The 20,641-nt window shown below is 41.9% G+C and overlaps 1 protein-coding gene across 2 annotated transcripts in view; it reads right to left on the bottom strand.

Annotated features, from left to right (window-relative positions):
• The window catches only part of ANXA4 (annexin A4), a 62,464-nt gene that overhangs the window by 24,500 nt on the left and 17,323 nt on the right, over positions 1 to 20,641 (bottom strand). Inside the window, exons 2-3 of one of the 2 annotated variants that reach the window (XM_049651594.1) lie at positions 12,276 to 12,330; positions 3,384 to 3,471 (exon numbers count right to left, since the gene is read on the bottom strand). In XM_049651594.1, coding sequence (XP_049507551.1) covers positions 3,384 to 3,471; positions 12,276 to 12,278 — 91 coding nt within the window. In that variant the 5' untranslated portion in view covers positions 12,279 to 12,330. Of the gene's footprint in view, positions 1 to 3,383; positions 3,472 to 9,583; positions 9,965 to 12,275; positions 12,331 to 20,641 lie in introns of those variants that run through there. The other variant, XM_049651593.1, reaches the window with a different exon arrangement.

Raw genomic sequence — 20,641 nt, 5'->3', positions numbered from 1 at the left:
CCTTTTTATAACTGCTGATGAGTTCCCACCACACGATATCCTACCAAAACTTTATAATGAGAATTACAAGTTTTCAATGGCTTAAATTTTGCCTGCCTGTTTCTTGAAGCAGCTTTTACCAGGGGAGACGGGTCGGGGGGGGGGGGGGGGCTTTATTCTGATTTTTCAAAACTGGTGCCTCGTCTTAGTAACAGCTAGATGTTCATGTATGTTGGGTGAGTTTTCTGCTTCCCCATGGTTCATCCTGTATGGGGAGTTGTGATGGACTAGAGAAGAACTTCTATTGGGATATTTCAGAGAGAAATGAAAAAATATAGATTTACCACAGTCATTCTTTGCAAGATTAGAGATCCAGAAAAGTGCAAGCTATAGGGAGGAAGCTGTAAAACTTTGTTTACACATCTTAGGGACCTACTTTCTGTTCTCTTAAAAGGAAGAAGAAGGAAGAAGAAGGAAGAAGAAGGAAGAAGAAGAAGGTGGTGGCGGCGGAGGAGGAGGGGGAGGAGGAGGAGGAGAAGAAGGAGAAGGAGAACAGGTATAGTACATACAATCATCCTGTTCTCCTTCAGAACTTTCACCGGGAAAAGGTCCATTTTATGCCCACCCCTGTTTCTGTAAAAAACACCATTTTTCTTCTTTCAGTCAGTCAAGTTTGAACCCTCAAAACAGCTTTGATTTTTTTTTAAATTTTTTTTAATTTTGGGAGGGAGAGAAAGGAGCAAGTGCACAAGCAGGAGAGAAAGGCAGAGGCAGAGAGAATCTCAAGCAGATTCCATGCTCAGCACCGAGCCTGAGGTGGGACTCAACCCCATAAACTGTGAAATCATGACCTAAGCAGAAATGAAATCAAGAGTCAGCCACCCAGGCACCCCATAGCTTTTTTTTTTTTTTTTTTTTTTTTTTTTTTTTTACTGCCCTCTCATCCTCCACATTCAAATTTCTTGCCAAGACATACAAAATCTAACTCTAAAATCTTTTTTGCATCTGCCCCCTCTTTGATTCCTACCACTACCACTCCAATTCAGGATTTTAGGGTTTTAGACAACTGCAAAGTCTGCTAACTGGTATTCTTACCTCCCTCCTAATTGGTCTTTCCAAAGTCTTGTCAGATTCATTTTCCTATAAAGAAAAACTCTGATGGTGTCTCTCCCCTGCTCAGGAATACACAAGGGCCCCCCACTGTCTGCTGGATTTACTACAGGAATGGCAGTCTGGCATTTGAGATTTTCTGCAATATCCCATTCACTATTGTAACTATCCACACGAAAGGATACCAGGCAGCCAAATTCACAGACTTAGCTCTTCAATTATTATACTTGATCCAACTGTACTACACTCCTTTCTCCTGACCTCCTTCATTCTCAGTCTACTGGTTTGTGTGTCTCCCTAATTGTTCCACGTAGTGTCATGATTGTGGCACTGGTTTCCTGGCCAGTACCTTTGGGCCATCCCCCCCATGCCTATGATTCTACAGATGGTCTTCTCAGTAGCAACCCCAGGACCTCCCTTTGGTAGCAGCCACCTCCTGCTTTGCAAGTACCTCCTGCCACAAGCCACCTTTCTGTGTATTTACTGTGACTCCCCCTAAGCCTCAGCTAAACTGGAAAATGGGACAGTGCTCACACTCACCCCATGCCCTTTGCTTATGCTATTCCACTCACCCGAAACACATTCTCTCTTATCTCTACTGAAACAACTTATCTCCCAAAGTCCCTCTCAAATTCTGCATCCTCCAAGAAGTTTTGCCTGATGCTCCCAAATTAAATGTGATCTCCTTTCTTAACCTAATGGGATCTTATTTGCACCCCTCCTATCACTATCATATTGTGATAGCTATTATCATATTATTATAGTTGTTTCCATGCATGCCTTACCCATCTAGCATCCATGGACTAGCTGACTAGGTTCTTTTTTTTTTTTTTTTTTTAAGTTATGACTTACTCATTTGAGAGAGAGAGAGCGCGGGAGGGAACGAGTGGGGGAGGGACAGAGTGAGAGGGGGACTGAAGGGGCTCTGTGCTGACAGCAGAGAGTCTGATGCGGGGCTCGAACCCACTAACTGAGATCATGACCTGAGCTAAAGTCAGAGGCTTAACTGACTGAGCCACCCAGGCGCCCCTGGACTAGGTTTTAAAATGCTTGTCTCCTCCAACTGTCTGCCTTGCATTGGCCCACACAGCAGACACTGACAAGAATTGGCTATCAAATGTCTCCTGACTTTTATTTTGAGAATTCTGAATGCCATGTGGTCCACATTCTGAACTACAGTGTTCTTGCTATATACCAAAGAAGCAGGATAACATGGAAAAAGGATGGGCCATGGACATTTTCCATCTTATTTATGAAGAAGGGAAAATGAGAAGGACGTTAGATTCAGAACAACAATCTGTTCAGAGGTGGGCAGCAGGATAGTATAGTGACGTAAACTACAGCTCTGGAGTCAGACTGCCTAGGTCTGACTGCCTGGAATTGCCTAGAATCCTGACTCTAACACTTACTAGCTCTGAGATGTTGGGCACATTAGCTAACCTCTCTAACTCTCAACTTCCCGTCAGTAAAACAAACTGTTGATTGTTATATTCCCCATAATGTGTTTGTAGATAATCTATGTAATGCATTGTGTCTGATGCATAGTAGAATTTAATAAATATTCTCTATTATTGTTGTTGTCGCTGTTACTGTTAGTAACACTGGGGCTAACGAAAATGAGCTGTTTGGGAGGAGAAAAATTGGGAAATAAAGTTGTGTGACCAAATGTTTTTATCCAAATATCTCAAGGAGATTATAATAGCAGCTACAAACCATGGGCACTTCTCTGGCCAAATGTCCACCCAGGCAAGAGGCTAACCCAGGGCAGCCTGCGGTATGCCCACATGACTACACCCACCAGAGGCCTCTGCCTGCTGTGGCTTCGTTTCACTTCTTAGGCGACTTAACTTCTCTGGGTCTCAGTTTTACATCTGTGAAATGGGGTGAAAATAACAATAGCAATAGCCGCTTTCACTAAATTACTGGGTTGTTGTGTATACCCATTGAAATAATATTTGTGAAAGTGCTTTGTAAACCTTACGACACTGTACATATACGGCACTAATTGGAAAACAAATACATTTCTGAAGTTTTACATATAGATTCATATGGCTGTAATGCAAAACAGATTTAAATAATTGGGGCAATCCAGAATGAGTGCCTTAAATGTTAAATTCTGTAATATAAGTGAGTAATTAATGTCTTCCTGTCCCATTTGTCTTGAAAAGCCAACTTGTTCCCACTGTATTTTCTTAGAGACCTACTCATTTTTTTTGCCAGTGGTCACAGCACCCTTTCTGTGACTCTGTGATATACAACACACAAGAGAGCGTTTACCCCCATGGGACACTTACCAAGCCCCTTCATGGCCTTCCTCAGGGTTTGGGCATCTTCAGTGGCACTGAATCCTGAAGCAGCTTTGACGGTGCCTCCTTTGGATGCCTGAGCACACAGAGAAAGATGTGACTGAGAGCCATCATCTCATTCAGCACACACCTGCTGAGCACCTACCATGGGTCAGACACTATTCTAGCTGCTGGGGATACGGCAGTGAGCGTGAGAGATGAGGCAAAATTAAACTACTGGGACTGCACCGAAATAAAAAGCTTTTGCACAGTGAAGGAAACCACCAATAAAACAAAGCCACAACCCACTGAATGGGAGAAGATATTTGCAAATGATATGTCTATTAAGGGGTTAATATCCAAAAAATATACATTGTTTATTCAACTCAACACCAAAAAAAAAAAAAAACCAACAACAAAAAACAAAAACAGAACACCAATAAATCCAATTAAAAATGGGCAGAAGACATGAATAGACATTTTCCCAAATAAGACATATGTATGGCCAACAAACACAAGAAAAGATGCTCAACATCACTCATCATTAGGGAAATGCAAATCAAAACCAAAACAAGCTATCACCTCACACCTATCAGAATGGCTAAAATTAAGAACACAAGAAACAACAAGTGTTGGTGAGGATGTAGAGAAAAAGGAACCCTCATTGCTGCTGATGGAAATGCAAACTGGTGCAGCCCCTGTGGAAGATAGTTTGGAGGTTCTTCAAAAAAGTAAAAATATAACTACCATATGATCCAGTAATTCCACTACTGGTATTTATCCAAAGAATGAGAATATTAATTGAAAAAGATATATGCACCCTATGTTTACTGCAGCATTATTTACAATAGCCAAGATATGGAATCAACCGAAGTGTCCATCCATATAGATGAATGGATAAAAAAGATGTGGTATATATAATGCAATGGAATGTTACTCAGCTATAAAAAAGGAATGAAAGCTTGCCATTTGCAGCATGGATCTAGACAGTATTATGTTAAGTAAGTCAGTCAGAGAAAGACAAATACTATAGATGCCACTCACATGTGGAATTTAAGAAACAAAACAAATGAATGAACAAAAAAACAGAATCTTAACTCTAGAGAACAAACTGATGGTTACCAAAGGGGAGGTGGGGGGGGGGATGGGGGAAATAGGTGAAGGGGATTAAGAGTACTCGTTATTATGAGTACTGAGTAAAGAATTGTTGAATCACTATATTGTACACCTGAAACAAATGTAACACTGTATGTTAATTATACTGGAATTTTTTTAAATAAATACATAAAAAATAAAAATTAGTTAGCCTGACCCTCTTCAAATAAAAATTAAAAACTAAAAATATCAGCAAACAAAACATAGGCTAATGACCAGTAGGGACCATCTCAGTTGGATTATGATTTAGAGATAATTTACTGATTAAGATCAAGGTGCCCTGGATATTGTGAATGTATTTACTGATGTATTTATATGTGATTTATGTGGTGGAAGGTAGTGTAAAGAAATACATATAACTAAATATAAAAAATAAATAAGTAGTTGTGGAAATTCAGTGACAGGGTATAAAACACAGAAAACTAAGGTAAAACTAGGGAGGTGGGAAGGAAAACAATGCAAACCTTAAGAGCCTGTGTAGTTGTTAGAGGGAAGCCACAGATTTTTCTGCACAGAAGCCAAAGTAAGAGGGAATTGTAATCGGCAATGAGACTCACTGGGTCTATAAAAGGAAAAGAGACCAGTTGTCCAAGAAACGCTCAGCTTCTCTTTGTACTGAGTTTACAGAGAGGACATCTGCATTACTAGAGCTCTCTGGGCTCCCTGATTTAGCAGTAAGGGGTAGAATCAAACTAGCTTTGGTTTTAAATATATCTTTCCCTCTGTGTCTGACACTAAGCATTATAATGGCCTTTAGCAACCTATATTTTGATATTCTGAATTCTGTTTTCTTTTCTTTAAAAATGACCTAATTAGGGGCGCCTGGGTGGCGCAGTCGGTTAAGTGTCCGACTTCAGCCAGGTCACGATCTCGCGGTCCGTGAGTTCGAGCCCCGCGTCGGACTCTGGGCTGATGGCTCGGAGCCTGGAGCCTGTTTCCGATTCTGTGTCTCCCTCTCTCTCTGCCCCTCCCCCGTTCATGCTCTGTCTCTCTCTGTCCCAAAAATTAAAAAAAAAAAAAAAAAATGACCTAATTAGGGTGCCTCGGTGGCTCAGCTGCTTAAATGTCTGACTCTTGGTTTCGGCTCAGGTCATGATCTCATAGTTTGTGGGTTCAGGTCCTGCATCAGACTCTGGTGCAGAGCTTGATGGTGTGGAGCCTGCTTCAGATATTCTCTCTTCCAGTCTCTTTGTTACTCTCCCACTTGCTCTCTCTCTCAAAATAAATAAGTGCAATAATTTTTAAATGACCTAATTATTCATAACAGCACTAAAATTGTTCTGCCTCATCTCCTTTCCTTTAGTTAATCTGTCAGGTGTCTGCCATTATGGTGTGCATTTGATTGGCTTAGATTGCAATGGAGAAGGATCTAAGTGATATTCTTTTTTTTTAATTAAAAAATGTATATTTATTTATTTTGAGAGAGAGAGCATGCATGCAAGCAGAGGAGGGGCAGAGAAAGAGGGAAAGAGAAAAAGAATCCCAAGCAGGACGTGGGGCTCTATCTCATGAACCATGAGATCATGACCTGAGCCAAACCCAAGAGTCAGCCTCTCAACGGAATGAGCCACCCAGGCACCCCTAAGTTATATTCTTGGTGCCCAGATGTCAATAGAGTTTACACTGAGATAAATACCTTCCTTTGTCCTTAACTGGTGCTATGTGCTTTTAAGATGCTAAGAGCTCACAAGCTGAGGGTAAGAAGAGATAGCCAAGGCTAAATTTAGGGCTCAGGTCACATAGTAAGTCTAGTTTTCCTGACTTTCCTGATAATGCCCCTTTTGTTAAATGGTGGTAGGATGTTATGGTGATGGGAGGCAACAGAACAGGGAGATGATATGAATTACTGCAAAGGGAGAAGGGTATTACATCTCATATAAGCCTTGGTTAAAATGTACCCATAGCCTTGTGCCCATGATCCAGTAAAATCTAATATTCATGGAGACAGTTCTGTCTCTTTTACATCATTCTGGGGGTCACAAACACTATAAAGGGAATTCTAATATTGGGGGAGATTTCATTTGTGGGTACTTTGCAAAGGAGACACCGTGGGCTACAGTGAGAGGTAGTAAAGCTTAGTAGGAGGGGACACAGACATCGGAGTGGGGATAGACCTGGCTTTGAGTCTTGGCTTCAACCCTTTCTAGCTATGTTGTCTATGGGGGAAGTTTTATTTTTCTCACCTGTACATTAAGAATAATGATATCCACTCACACAGTTGTTGTAATAATGAAGCAGAATAATATAACAAAGCACTTAGCACAGAGTCCAGCAAACAGAATACCCTAAAACAAAAACTCAAACTCAATGGCTATCATCATCACCACTATTATTAAATATGACTTCGGGGCACCTGGGTGGCTCAGTTGGTTAAGCGGCCGACTTCGGCTCAGGTCATGATCTCGCGGTCCGTGAGTTCGAGCCCCGCATCGGGCTCTGTGCTGACAGCTCGGAGCCTGGGGCCTGTTTCAGATTCTGTGTCTCCCTCTCTCTGACCCTCCCCTGTTCATGCTCTGTCTCTCTCTGTCTCAAAAATAAATAAACGTTAAAAAAAATATATGACTTCAACAACATCTCTACACTAAATAGAAGAGTGAGATTCTTATATCTATTTCTGATAATATCTCTTAACGTAAGCTTATGTGGCAATGATGCCAAAGCAAAATCCAGAATAGAGCATTTGTACAGGTAGCAAAAACAGCGTAGAATATATCTAAGGCTCTCTGATGATTTAACTTGATCCAAAGGTATAACATCAACCATCTAAAGGGATAGAGGCGGTGCCTGGGTGGCTCAGTCGGTTAAGCGTTCGACTTCAGCTCAGGTCATGATTTCGCAGTTGTGAGTTCAAGCCCTTCATCCAGCTCTATGCTGACAGCTCAAAGACTAGAGCCTGCTTTGGATTCTGTGTCTCCCTCTCTCTCTGCCTCTCCCCCACTACGCTCTGTCTCTCTCAAAAAAAATGAATAAACATTAAAAAAAAAATAAAGGAATAGAAGATTTTTATGCCCTTAGGGTGGTTCTCTAGTAAGTCAGACTTTGATCACTGTGGCTCACATCAAGTCCATCCAAAGGCCTTAGGTACCAGAGAGTGTGGGCCTTATGTGCTGAAAATCCAAGCTTTCACCTACTATATTTATCTAGATATCTAGGTAAAATACTAGATATATTAGATATCTAACATAATCAGCATCTAATACTTAGTTACCTCCCTCTATACACCTGACAGAGGGAAGTAGAAATCAATGAAATTAACTTCCTTGGGCACTATTACAGGCTGAATTGTAACCTCCCCAAAAGATATGTTGAAGTCCTAACCCCAGTATCTCGGAATGTATCCTTATTTGGAAATAGGGTCATTGCAGATGTAATTAATTAAATTAAGATGAGGTCATTCTGGAGTAGGGTGAGTCCCTAATCCAATATGATTGGTGTCCTTATAAGAAGAAGGAATAAAAAAAAAAAGAAAGAAAAAAGAAAAAACCATGGGCACCTGGGTGGCTCAGCTGGTTAGGCATCCAACTTCGGCTCAGGTCATAATCTCATGGCTTGTGAGTTTGAGTCCCACATTGGTCTCTGTGCTGACAGCTCAGAGCCTGGAGCCTGCTTCGGATTCTGTGTCTACCTCTCTCTCTGCCCCTTGCCTACTCATGCTCGCTCTCTCTCTCTCTCTCAAAAATAAGTAGACATAAAAAAAATAAAAGATTAAAAAAAAAAGAAGATGGCACATGAAGACACACACAGGAGTTAAGCAGCAGCAAGCCAAAGGATGCCTAAGACTGCCAGCAAACCACCAGAAGCTAGAAAGAGGCAAGGAAGGAGTCCCCTACAGGTTTTAGAGGGATTCTGGCCATGCCAACACCTTGATTTCGGGTTTCTGGCCTCCAGAACTGTGAGACATCCAATTTCTATTATTTTAAGCCACCCAGTTTGTAGGACTTTGTTATGGCAGCCCTAGGAAATGAATACAGGTACTTTAATTCTTCCACTGTGTATCAGTAGCAACAAGCAAACTGGTGATTTGCTGTCAAAATTCCAACATGGCCTAACTTAGCCGCTGGCTCCACTATGAGACAGCTTTCCGAGTGAAATACTCCACAGGGTTCTTTTGGAGCTTCAGTATTGAAAAAATTTTGGATGGTGCCCAAACTCTGCAGTTGACTTTAACACAAACTGCATTGCTGAGGGACGTTACTGTGGGATTAAAACTAATATCTAACAAGATGAATCGATGGAGGGATTTGCAAAGATGTTTCAGCTTATCAATTAACATTCTTAGTGACTCATTCTTCCCGGAAAAAGATAAGCTGAGAAAATTTGTTCTGGTTAGCCCTAAAGTCACTGTATTGATCAAATTCCAAGGCATAATGTACTATTATCCGTTCTGGGAAGCCAAAGGAGTCTCAGGAGGGATTCTTGTGGCAGCAAAGGAAACAGGGGTGATGTAGGAAAGAATAACAAAAATGAGCAGCTAGAAACAGGTGTTAGATCACAATCAATGAAATATTATTCAGTTATTACAATAATCAGGAAGGTAATAATGTCAAAAACTGGAATACAATACAGTGGAATATTGTAGGTTCACAACCTCCTCAGGAGCTTTCTGGGTATAATCTGAAACTTAGCCCCACAGGCAGAGAACAGGCAGAGACTGAAGAAAGAGGCAGGCCACTCCACGTCTGTAGGTGACACTTTTAACATTAGCAAAAGGAACTTACATATGAAGCTCGTCTTGGGCTGCAGCAAGACAAACTGATCCCTGCACTCATCCTCCAAATCTTAAAAGTTTATAAAGAGGTCCTAAATGGGCTCAGTCACATACACTGTGCAGCTGTCTTCAACACATTGCCATCTCAGGGCTATATCCTTGGAGCAGCCTCTGGGAGCATAAGTGGGACCCACATTCCAAAAGCAGGAGAGGGAGTGAGGAGCCTTCGATTGGCCAGGTCCAGCTTATGGGTCAGTCAGTGGTCATGTCTTTTTTGATGATGATCCCCCAACAAATACTAATCAGCAATAAAAAAGGAATCAAGGAACAAACTGCTGATACTTACAGCAACAAGGATGGATTGCCAAAAATATAACACCCAGCAAAAGAAGCCAGACGTAAAAGAGTACATATTCTATGATGCCATTAATAGAATGCTCTAGAACAGTTGAAGCTAATCCATGGTAATAACAATCAGAAGAGAGGTTACATTTCTGGGGTGGAGTGGAAGTAGCATGGGAACTGACTAGGAAGAGCATAAATGAACTTCCTGGAGTGAGGAAATGTTCTAGCTTCTTTAAAAAAAAAAAAAGTTTATTTATTTATTTTGAGGGGAGGGAGGGCATGAGCAGGGGAGGGGCAGAGAGACAGGGAGATAGAGAGAATTCCAAGCAGGCTCTGCACTGACAGCACAGATCTATGCAGAGTTCAGTCCTACAAACTGTGAGATCATGACCCAAGTTGAAATCAAGAGTTGGATGTTTAAGCAACTGAGCCACCCAGGTGCCCCTGTTCTATCTATCTTGATAGAGGAGTAGGTTATATGGTCCATATATTTGTCAAAACTCATCTACCAGTAACCTTAAGAGTGGTGCATTTCACTATATGTAAATTAAACATCTATTTTAAAAATCTTTTAAATATTTGAATACGGTAGCTTTAAAATTTTTTTTTTAATGTTTATTTATTTTTGAGACAGAGACAGAGCATGAACGGGGGAGGGTCAGAGAGAGAGGGAGACACAGAATCTGATACAGGCTCCAGGCTCTGAGCAGTCAGCACAGAGCCCGACACGGGACTCGAACTCATGGACCGCAAGATCATGACCTGAGCCAAAGTCGGACACTTAACCGACTGAGCCACCTAGGTGCCCCTGGTAGCCTTTAAAATATATTTTCAGAGCACCTGGGTGGCTCAGTCAGTTGAGCATTCAACTTCATCTCAGGTCATGACCTCATGGTTCGTGGGTTTTAGCCCCGCATCAGGCTCTGCACTGACAGCTCAGAGCTTGGAAGCCTGCTTTGGATTCTGTGTCTCGCTCTCTCTCTCTGCCCCTCCCCACCTTATGCTCTCTCTCTCAAAAATAAAATAGATAAACACAAAAACATTTTGTTTTTAGAAATGTATCATATGGTCATTGTAGAGATTTGGGAAATTAAAAAAAAAAGAATTAAGAAGAAAATTAAAACAGCCATAATTCCACCATCTAGAATAAATGATTTTAATATGCCACAAAATATAATATAAACATGTTAGCAAAGTGAAGATTATAATGAATACATAACTGTTATTTATGCTTATTACTACTGTTTGAAAATTATTATACATGTGAGTAGGGTCTAAAATAAAATGATGGACAACAACTGGGAATTACAATATTGTGACTATGTTGTGTTTTTCCTACTCTTTAAAAAATCTTTTATCTGTCCAATAAATAACAGCGATGATGGAAAACAGGCCTTAGGAGGAAAGATGAGAGCAACTGAGGTAATTTTCCTCGAGTGGAAAGCACACTAAAAGGTCACTTGGTTACAGGCTTTGCATATCGGAAGCCTGTGAGCTTACTGCAGACAGAAAGACTGTCCCATTAACTTTGAGTCCCCTGAGCCAAGTACCACATCTGGCACAAAGTCAGGACACCGTAAAACTTTCTTTTTTTAAATTTTTAATGTTTATTTATTTCTGAGAGAGAGATAGAGAGCAAGTGGGGGAGGGGCAGAGAGGTAGGAAGACACAGAATCTGAAACAGGCTCCAGGCTCTGAGCTGTCAGCAAAGAGCGGGGCTCGAACCCACCAATGGCAAGATCATGACCTGAGCCAAAGTCAGACGCTTAACCGACTGAGCCATCCAGGCACCCCTAAAGGAAATGAATTTTAAAATAATGCATAGGGATTTGGAGTAGATATGGGCAAGGTTTTGACTGTCAGGGATGATGAAGAAAATTGTAGAATGTCTAATGTAAAACAATGTTATGAGTATATTACCATTTGTTCAAGATAGTTTACACGTCTATCTTCCTAAAGGAGGCCATTTAACGCTGGTGGAAACTCTGGGTCTCTCCAGGTGTAAGATTCTATTGCTATTATTTCTGCTGAGAAGACCAGGAACCAGAACCACCTGCCTGTTCAGATAACCTTATTTGGGTGGGAGAAGGAGAGCAGATGGCCAGCCTCAGGTAGAGCCTATTTGCAGCTAGGAGGCTCAGCTTCCACAAGCGCATTGAACTTTGTGGAACTCTCAAAGGGATCCAATTCCCTGCCTGTCCCAAAGATCAGATAATGAAACTCTGAGGAGTCCAGTCACAGCCAAAAACAGGAGGCAGATGACAAGACCATATGGCTAACAAACACCCTTGATAAGCCTGATGAGGTTACACCAAAATGTGAATGGCACTTGTCTCCCAAAGGTAGAACCTGTGGGGTTTTTCTTTTTCTTTTTTATTTGCAGAAAATTCCTAAAATGAACATGTAGTACCCCCGCAGAGATAAAACTACAACTTTTCTGTATCTCGGGATGTCACACAGATTAAATGGATTATCTTTTGAATTAATTTTCAGGGTCAAGTTACTCACCACCCCTGAAAGAATTAAAATAGTGCTTAAAAAAAAAAAAAGGAAAGAAAGAAACTGCCTTTTCATTTCCTTCTCTCTCCCCTCTGTTAAGCAAACAATCCTCTGTAAAGTCAACAGTCCCTGCATACACATCCTGTACCTGTCTGTGCCTGGCACCAGGTAGGGTGAGGCACTCCCCAACTTACCATGGCCGTGACTCTAGATCAGGATCAGAGTTCAGTCACCCAAGCAGAAGTTCCTCTGTGATAAAAGCAGAGGGGAAATTACTGTGATGAGAGATGTAGCATTAAAATCATTAAACAGGATAACTTGTAGTTACACAAAGTTAAACAATTAGGAAATAGCATCCACTTTCATCAGAAGGCCAGCTGTTGATTAGCCAAAGATAGAAACGTCAGGGTAATAATTAAAGACAAACTGCTCAAACAGGCAAATGTATCACTCCAACAAAATACTTCCCTACCTGCTCTTCTGTTTGGAGATAACACATTACAGAAGTGATTGCTATTGTTTGTTAGGATGAAGTATATTACTTGTACTCAAGCCATACCTGGATTCTGAACTGTAAGCTCTAGTGGAGAAGAGGTGTCTCCTTGGAGAAAAGATAATCCAACTGCATTAGGGAGAAGTATCGCACTCCAACCCACACTCTGTGCGTGTCTGTATGTGTGTGTGCATGTGTGTAATGGCTAGTGGCCCAGCCAACATTAGACTTGTCATTCCCAGATGACCTCTCCCTGCCGCTCTCTCAGGATGTACAGGTGCTTCTTCCCTATACACTCAGCTTTGTGCTTGGTTCTCTTCAGCAAGGTCGCTCAGATCTTCACACATGTACTCAGTCATTCAAAAGGCAAGGAGAGCCTTGATTGTAGGCTACGAGTCCTGGCCTCATGATAGATAGGCAGGTCTCTGAGGGATAGGCCAACTGACTTCCTGTTTCCATATCTGAGTCCTATGGGAAAGGTTTCTTTCCTAAGCATTTTGTTAGCTCCCTGATCCTCAAAAGAATCATCCTGGAACCATAAGCATGGGCATCATCTGGGAGCAGTCTCAAGCCCCCCACTCCACACCTACTGCCAGAATCTGCATTTTAACAAAATTCCCCCAATACCTGTCTGCACAGTAGTTTGAAAAGCATTGGCCTAGACCGCCCTACCAAGCAGCACTTTTCAATTATTCCCTGAGAATAACTAAATCCTGCTTAACCCATTTTATTACCAATTGAGTCAGGTCTGTTCACCTTCACTTCTTATCTTGCAGCTCTCCTGAGGCTCAGCTCCATTCTTCCTTGTCTCCCATCACTCACTGCACACTTCCCTTATAGCTACATAGGGGCTCAATTCCTTCCTGAGGGGAATGCCAACTTCTTCTGGGGCACAGCCTGAGCAAAGGTGCAGAGGTGGGAATGAGCAGTGGCCTTAGGGACAATGAAGAGATGAGGCTGCTGGAGCAGAGGTCTCATTTGAGGGAAGGTTCAGAGATAAGGTTGGAAAAGCAGGTGGGGATTGATTAGGCAAGGCCTCCTATGCCCAACTGAGGAGTCGGACTTGATCTGTAGGTAATGGTAAAATAGTGGAAAGGTTTTGGTTTTTGCAGAGAAATGATATAACAAAAGGCATGCTTCAGCAAGGCTCTATTCTACAGGGTAGACAGGAGTGAGAGGAAGGTCAGAAAATCTTGAGAAAGCGCTAAGGAACAGACACAGGCAGAGGCCTGGGCAGGGTGTGGCATCTGGAACAGGATATATATGGAAAATATTTGGAAGAAATTCTGTACTGGATTTTGTGGCTCACGGGCTATATGAATTTATTCATTCAATCACCAAACTTTCATAAAGTACCTCTATATTCTAGGCACTATTCTAGTTGACAGAGATAATATAGCGAATAAGACAAAGAATGTGACTTCAAGGAGCTTTCAAGGAAAGACAGATGACAAATAAACAAATAAATAGGATAATTTCAGATCAGTAAGATGAAAATACAACGGGACAATGCTATAGAACAGGGATCGGCAAACCACAGCTCATGGGCCAAATCTGTATGGCCTACAGGTTAAGAATGGTTTTTACATTTTCAATGGTGGACAAAAAGTTAAAAGAATAATATTTCATGACACATGAACATAATATAAAATTCAAATCTCAGTGTTCATAAATACTTACTGGAGCGTGGTCACACCCATTTATTTACATATTATCTATGGCTGCTTTCAGGCTACAATGAGAGTTTGTGACAGACTACATGGTTCATAGAACTGAAGATATTTAATACCTGGCCCTTCACAGAAAAAGTTTGCTGAATCCTGGGTTGGAAGATGATGTGATCAGGTTACTGAGAAGGAGCTAGCCTGGACAGGGTGACCAGGGAAGTCATCTTCAAGGAGATGATTCTTGAGCTAAGACCTGAATGAGGAGAAGAGGCTCACTATTCAAAGTGCTCGAGGAGAACTATTGCAGGCAGAAGAAACAGTTAATGCAAAGGCCCTGAGGCAGCAATGAAGTTACTGTGTTAGAGGAATGAGCAAAAGCGTCATGAACAAGGACCAGAGTGGCATGAGATGGGGTTGGAGTAGAGACAAGACTATCTACAGGGGACAGGAAGGGGTATTTCTTGTCTGTCCAGAATGTGCCAGGGGAAGCTATGAGCAGGGCTCTTTGAAGCTTAGCCTCAAATTTGTCTGGAGGTCTTGTTTCATATCCTTTGAATAATCAAAATGTGCCCATATCTCTCATTAAGTATAATTTATATGTGAGTTGGATTGAGCTTCTGCTAATCTGTGGACAACCTAGCAGATCCAGCTTTAAGAAGCAACTGCCCTCCCTTTGTTTCTATGTGGTTTGGGAATTAAGGTAGTCCTCCCTTATCTGTGGTTTTGCTCAATCACAGTCCAGAGGTCATTCTCCTGCCATCATGTCAGTGGTAGCTTAATGCCACTTCACTGCCTACATCATCCACCTCACTTCATCTCATCACGTAGACACTTTATCATCTCACATCATCACAAGAAGAAGGGTAAGTACAGTACAACCAGATATTTTGCAAGGAAGATCACATTCATGTAACTTTTATTACAGTATATCAATATAATTGTCTTAATTTAATATTAGTTCTTGCTGTTAATCTCTTACTGTGCCTAATTTATAAGTTAAACTTTATCATAGGGTCTGTATGTATAGGAAAAACCAGCATATATAGGGATCCACACTACCTGTGGTTTTAGGCATCTACTGGGGTTCTTGGAATGTATCCCCCGTGGATAAGGGGGAACTATTGTAATTGCAGTGAGGAAGGGGGCAGGGAAGGGAAACACCTCCTCAAAAAGCCAGCCTTTAATATAAATACTTCCAGTCCTTCTGACCACAGCAAGAGGTGGAAAAAATGCTTGAGCAAAACCTTATGGAAATACTGAGAGCCATTATTCAAAGAGCTAGAAATAATTTACTAAAGGAAAAAAAAATGTATCATACTTGAAAACAGGGTACTTTTAGCCAGACAATCTATTTTGAAACTTGGACAGCACACAGCATAAGTCCATTTATAGAGACAGCTGTTGTATATTTATTATTCACTAGTACCAAATGAGTTTCTCAGTCGATTATAGAAATGAATGCAGAAAATGGTACCCCTTGATTCTGTCATTAGGTATCAGAAAATACGTGTAAAGTGAACCCACACAAACGCTCACTAGCATGTCTGGCACCTGTGGGGTGTGAGTAACTCTCCGCAAGGATGGGCGGGGAGCAGAAAGGAGGGGAAGGAATCACTTAGGTTCCCCTGGTACAGAAGTGTTGCGGGCCTCTTCCTAACAGCACAAAATGATCAGCTCCCAAAGAATGCCAGGCCCTTCTTCCCCGAGCTCAACCTCTAAAAGTCCTCCCACATTTTCCTCCAGCCCACAGAGCCAAGGACTCTTTACAGGAACCCTTTCCTGCCTCAGCTTCCTTGATTCACTCATTCAGTCTCTCTGAAGGCCAGCCTGCAAGTCCATAAACTGAATAATATCACCAGGTTCACAAGGACTCAGACTTAGTGTTGGGGTTTTAAAAGCTTCTTTGCTGCTCATAGGCGGGGCAAAATAATTGGTAACTGTGATGCAGTTTTAGTAAAAAGGCAAACCCTGAGGTTCGGGGCATGGCTCAAATGACCTTCCACCTTGAGGACTCTTCAAGATGGAAAGATGAAGACTGAAGGGACCATATGTTAGTGATACCTGAAAAAAATCTAAGGGTCATGCACTATCTGGGTGGGAAACTGCAATTTCTTTTTTTTTTTTTTTTTTTTTTTTAACGTTTATTTATTATTGAGAGACAGAGAGACACAGAGCATAAGCAGGGGAGGGGTAGAGAGAGGGGGAGACACAGAACCTGAAGTAGGCTCCAGGCTCTGAGCTGTCAGCACAGAGCCAGACGCGGGGCTCGAACTCACAAACCATGAGATCATGACCTGAGCCGAAGTCGGATGCCCAACCGACTGAGCCACCCAGGTGCCCCTGCAATTTCTTTATAATTATCTGAACTCTACAACTAGGGCTCATGATAGGGCCCCTGAAATTTTTAAGACATAGTTTTAGAGCAACTGAAAGAAAGCTGGGAACTAAACATAAGAGACCTATCCCCGGAGGGGCGCCTGGATGGGTCAGTCGGTTAAACGTCTGATTCAGCTCAGGCTGGGATCTCAGGGCTCGTGAGTTTGAGCCCTGCATTGAGCTTTCTGCTCTCAGCGCAGAGCCCACCTCAGAGTCTCTTCCCCTCTGTCTCTGCCCCTCCCCCGCACTCTCTCAAACACAAATAAACGTTAAAAGAACAATAAGGAAGAGACCTATCCCAAGAGCAGTTACATAAGGGAACACTAATTTGTAAGTGAGTTCAACTTACTTCAGGAAAGATTACAAAAATTTGCAGAAGTAATTTATGATGGGTTCCTAATGAAAAATTAGATATGTCGAGAACGGATCCATATAGTTTTCTGCTTGGAAGTACGAAAGGAAATTATTACACCATCCCACAAACTGCCCTATTGTATCACCTGCCAGATTCTTATGCCCTTACGGCAGATGCAGGTGCATGGAACAAGGATCTCTGATTTCATGTAATATTTCAGTAGGCCGTTCATGGGGACAGCAGTGTGGTGGATTCCTCCCCGCTCACCCACAATTTTGAAAACAGGCAAATTAGATTGTTTCCTGAGCATTAGACTAGCAAAATGAGCAAATAACCATCAAAACAAAGATATGCAAATTTATTTCGATGAGAAAAAAATGGCTCCTGAACTAAAGCTGGCTTGCTGAAAGTATTAGCCTTTTTAAAGAAAGATTCTGTCCATAGGCAATGCAAACGCCACACAAAATCCTGAGAGGCTTGGGGCGCCTGGGTGGCTCAGTCGGTTAAACGTCCGACTTCGGCCCAGGTCATGATCCCGCAGTTCGTGAGTTTGAGCCCCGTGTCAGGCTCTGTGCTGACAGCTCGGAGCCTGGAGCCTGCTTCAGATTCTGTGTCTCCCTCCCTCTCTGCCCCTCCCCAGCTCATGCTCGCACTCTGTCTCTGTCAAAAACAAATAAACTTAAAAAAAAACAAAACAAAACATAGAGTATTAAAAAAAAAAAAATCCTGAGAGGCTTACTCTGAAATATTCATCAAAGCCCTGTACTGAGGAAAGGGTGGCTTGGCCTTAGGAACCAATGGTCCAGAATCAGGTATCTCCCCCTGCTCTGTTACAGATCTAATACCCTTTGCTCTGATTCTGTGATTGCAAAGCAACCCCTGGACTAGAGTTTGGCTTCCCACGTGGACCTGTCTTCAAAGTACAGGGTATTTCTAAGTAACAATTATATTTCTCAATGTAATAAATAAATTATCAGCATGTGTGTGTCTGCATTTGACGGCATGTGTGTGGTGGGCCTGTAAATATGAACCTGCCCCTGAGAGTTGAACCCTTTCTTAGTGTGCTGATGAATGCAATTGCTCTGGTCTTGCTGGATGTGGCACAGTGACGAACTCACCCCAGTACCGGATGCTCCCCTTGAGATCCCACCTTAACTTGGTGGCCTCCATTCAGATTTATGACATTGACCCAGGTCCCAGGACAGGCAACCAGAACGTTCTTTATGAAAGGATTTGCTGTCCTTGTGGCACATTCTTACTGAATCCCTCTCTTCCCTGGAAGATCACATGCAAGTGAGTCACTCATCATTTTTCTATGGTACGTGGTTTCATTTTACATGCCACAGGATGACAAAATTAAACTTCTAGTCTGGGGATTTGTGAAGGGTGTGACTGGGCCCCGCCCGAGCACTAAGGGCTTTCAAAACTGTCCATGAAATAGGAAAATGAATGTAACCCTTTTCCCTTGGAACTTAGATCCTTCTAAAGTTAAAGGAAGTCTTGTTGCCGTGATGGGGTTTGAGTCTGGAGAAATAAGAATTTTCAAACATTTAATCAAAAACAAAGTGTGTTAAGCTAAATGAAGGCAGGTGAATTTGGAAACCTGTCTGCTAAGCAATCTCGAGGAAGAATCTATTCCAACCCAGGACCTGGCAAATAACTTACTGGCATCTTTTGTCCAAATTTTAGCCACTTATTCACAGCACTGTGGGGGACAATAATAGTAATTTCAATCCGCAAATGATTTTAAAACACATGTTTTACATTGAATTTAAAATATCCCCACTCCTCTACCATTTCCACATCATGCCAAAGTCTATTAAAGTTTTTTCTTTACTCCAACGATTCCTTTGTCCAAAAGGCAGGGGGAAGGAGGGAAGGTACATTTATTAATACTCCTTTACATTATCTTAATTAATCTACCCAGTAACTTTTGCAGTCATGATTTTTTTTTTAATGTTTGTTTATTTTTGAGAGAGAGACAGAGTGCGAGCAGGAAAGGAGCAAAGAGAGAGGCAGACACAGAATCTGAAGCAGGGTCCAGGCTCTGAGCTGTCAGCACAGTGCCCGATGTGGGGCTCGAACTCTTGAACCGAGAGATCATGACCCGAGCCAAAGTCGGATGCTTAACCGACTGAGCCACCCAGGTGTCCCTGAAGTCATGATTATTATCTCCACTTTACAATCCAGCTGGATGACATAATAATGAAAGCTGCCTATGGTGAGTTCTATATTGTATTAAGAGATAAGATTAGAAAAATAAAAAGGCAGCTGAGATGGCCTAAGCGCTGGCTGGGAGACTGGCTGGGTCCTGTACTCTTAGTTCAATGCTTGCCTTGCTAAATGTCTCTGTACCTCACATAATACCTCAGTTTTCCCAGGCACAAGCTTCGAGTAGGGCACAATCAAAGCAAATTCTGATAAACTTTGTAAATGTGTAGCTCCCCTGCCTTGTTTCTCTGGGTAGTGTATTTAGCCTGCATAGTAAAAGGCTTCGGATTTTCCTAAGTGATTTTCTACTTGTTATCTGAGCAACTCCCAGTCCCACCTGTGGACTGGACCTTTGGCATTCTCACTGGCTGGTCTTTTGTTGGTGGCAGTGTTTTTTTGTTTTCTCTAACTCTTACGCCTTTTACTTGCAAACAAACTGTTTGAACTCCCCTGGTCTCGGGGCAGTGAACATAGAAACAAGAAGTTGATGTACTGACAATGTTGATTATTGCTCTTAATCATGGGACTTACATGATAGTTTCACTGATGTTTCATGCACATTTGTCCATTCATTCATTCAATAAACATTATTGGAATGCTTGCCCCATTCCAGAGACCATTTTAGGTGCTAAAAGGCATATCTTAATTTCCACCTATAGACCCTGCAGGCAGAAAATATCCCCTATGCTCTGCCTATTCAAGAGTAGTCTATCATTTAAAAAGAAATCCTGGAGGCTGCTAGAGATAATTCCATTGAACTTGCTTCCCATTGCAGGGACTCTCTACAAAAGGTTCCTGAATGGTCACCTCCAGCCTTTAGTCATCCTTCTTCTGGTCATGGGACTCACCTGCCACGGGGTGGGCTCTGCCACTGCGGGTGGCTCAGCACCAGGAAAGCTAGCCTTGTATTCCTTACTTTGTGAATTGGAGCTAAAGAGACTTTATTTGTAGATAAATATTTATTGACCACTTAGTTATATTGAGTCCCTATGTGCTTTTATCCATATGGTATCATTTTGCCCTTTCACTATCCAGTGAACTGGGCCTGATAACGTGAGTTTAGAAAAGTTAAGCGTAGTGCCTAAGATCATTTAAGTAGTAGGTGGTACGAGTTGTTTTTTCACAGATCTGCCTGACTCTAGAGACCTTTATATTATACCATGCCAAACGCACACAGGTGTGCATGTGTATATAGGCAGGTGGCAATGCTAGAAGCTTTTAGAGTAACAATGGAATTAAAAACTTGAAATGTCACATTTTTGCTGGGCTAAGTGCTTTCTTGTTCTTTATATCTTTAACAAGCTGGATGCAAAACAAAATCAAACAAAACAAAGTAACAACAAAAATACTCCTCTCCTAGACTTATCTGGTGGAAACTAGCTACCCTTTGGCAGACAACCCCCAGTCCAAAGTGTTGTACAAGACTGTTGGCTATTTGGAGAGAAAGCACATTTCTAA

This window comes from Panthera uncia (assembly GCF_023721935.1).
Source record: "Panthera uncia isolate 11264 chromosome A3 unlocalized genomic scaffold, Puncia_PCG_1.0 HiC_scaffold_11, whole genome shotgun sequence".
NCBI lineage: Eukaryota > Metazoa > Chordata > Mammalia > Carnivora > Felidae > Panthera > Panthera uncia.
This window is presented reverse-complemented; position numbering and strand designations above follow the sequence as displayed.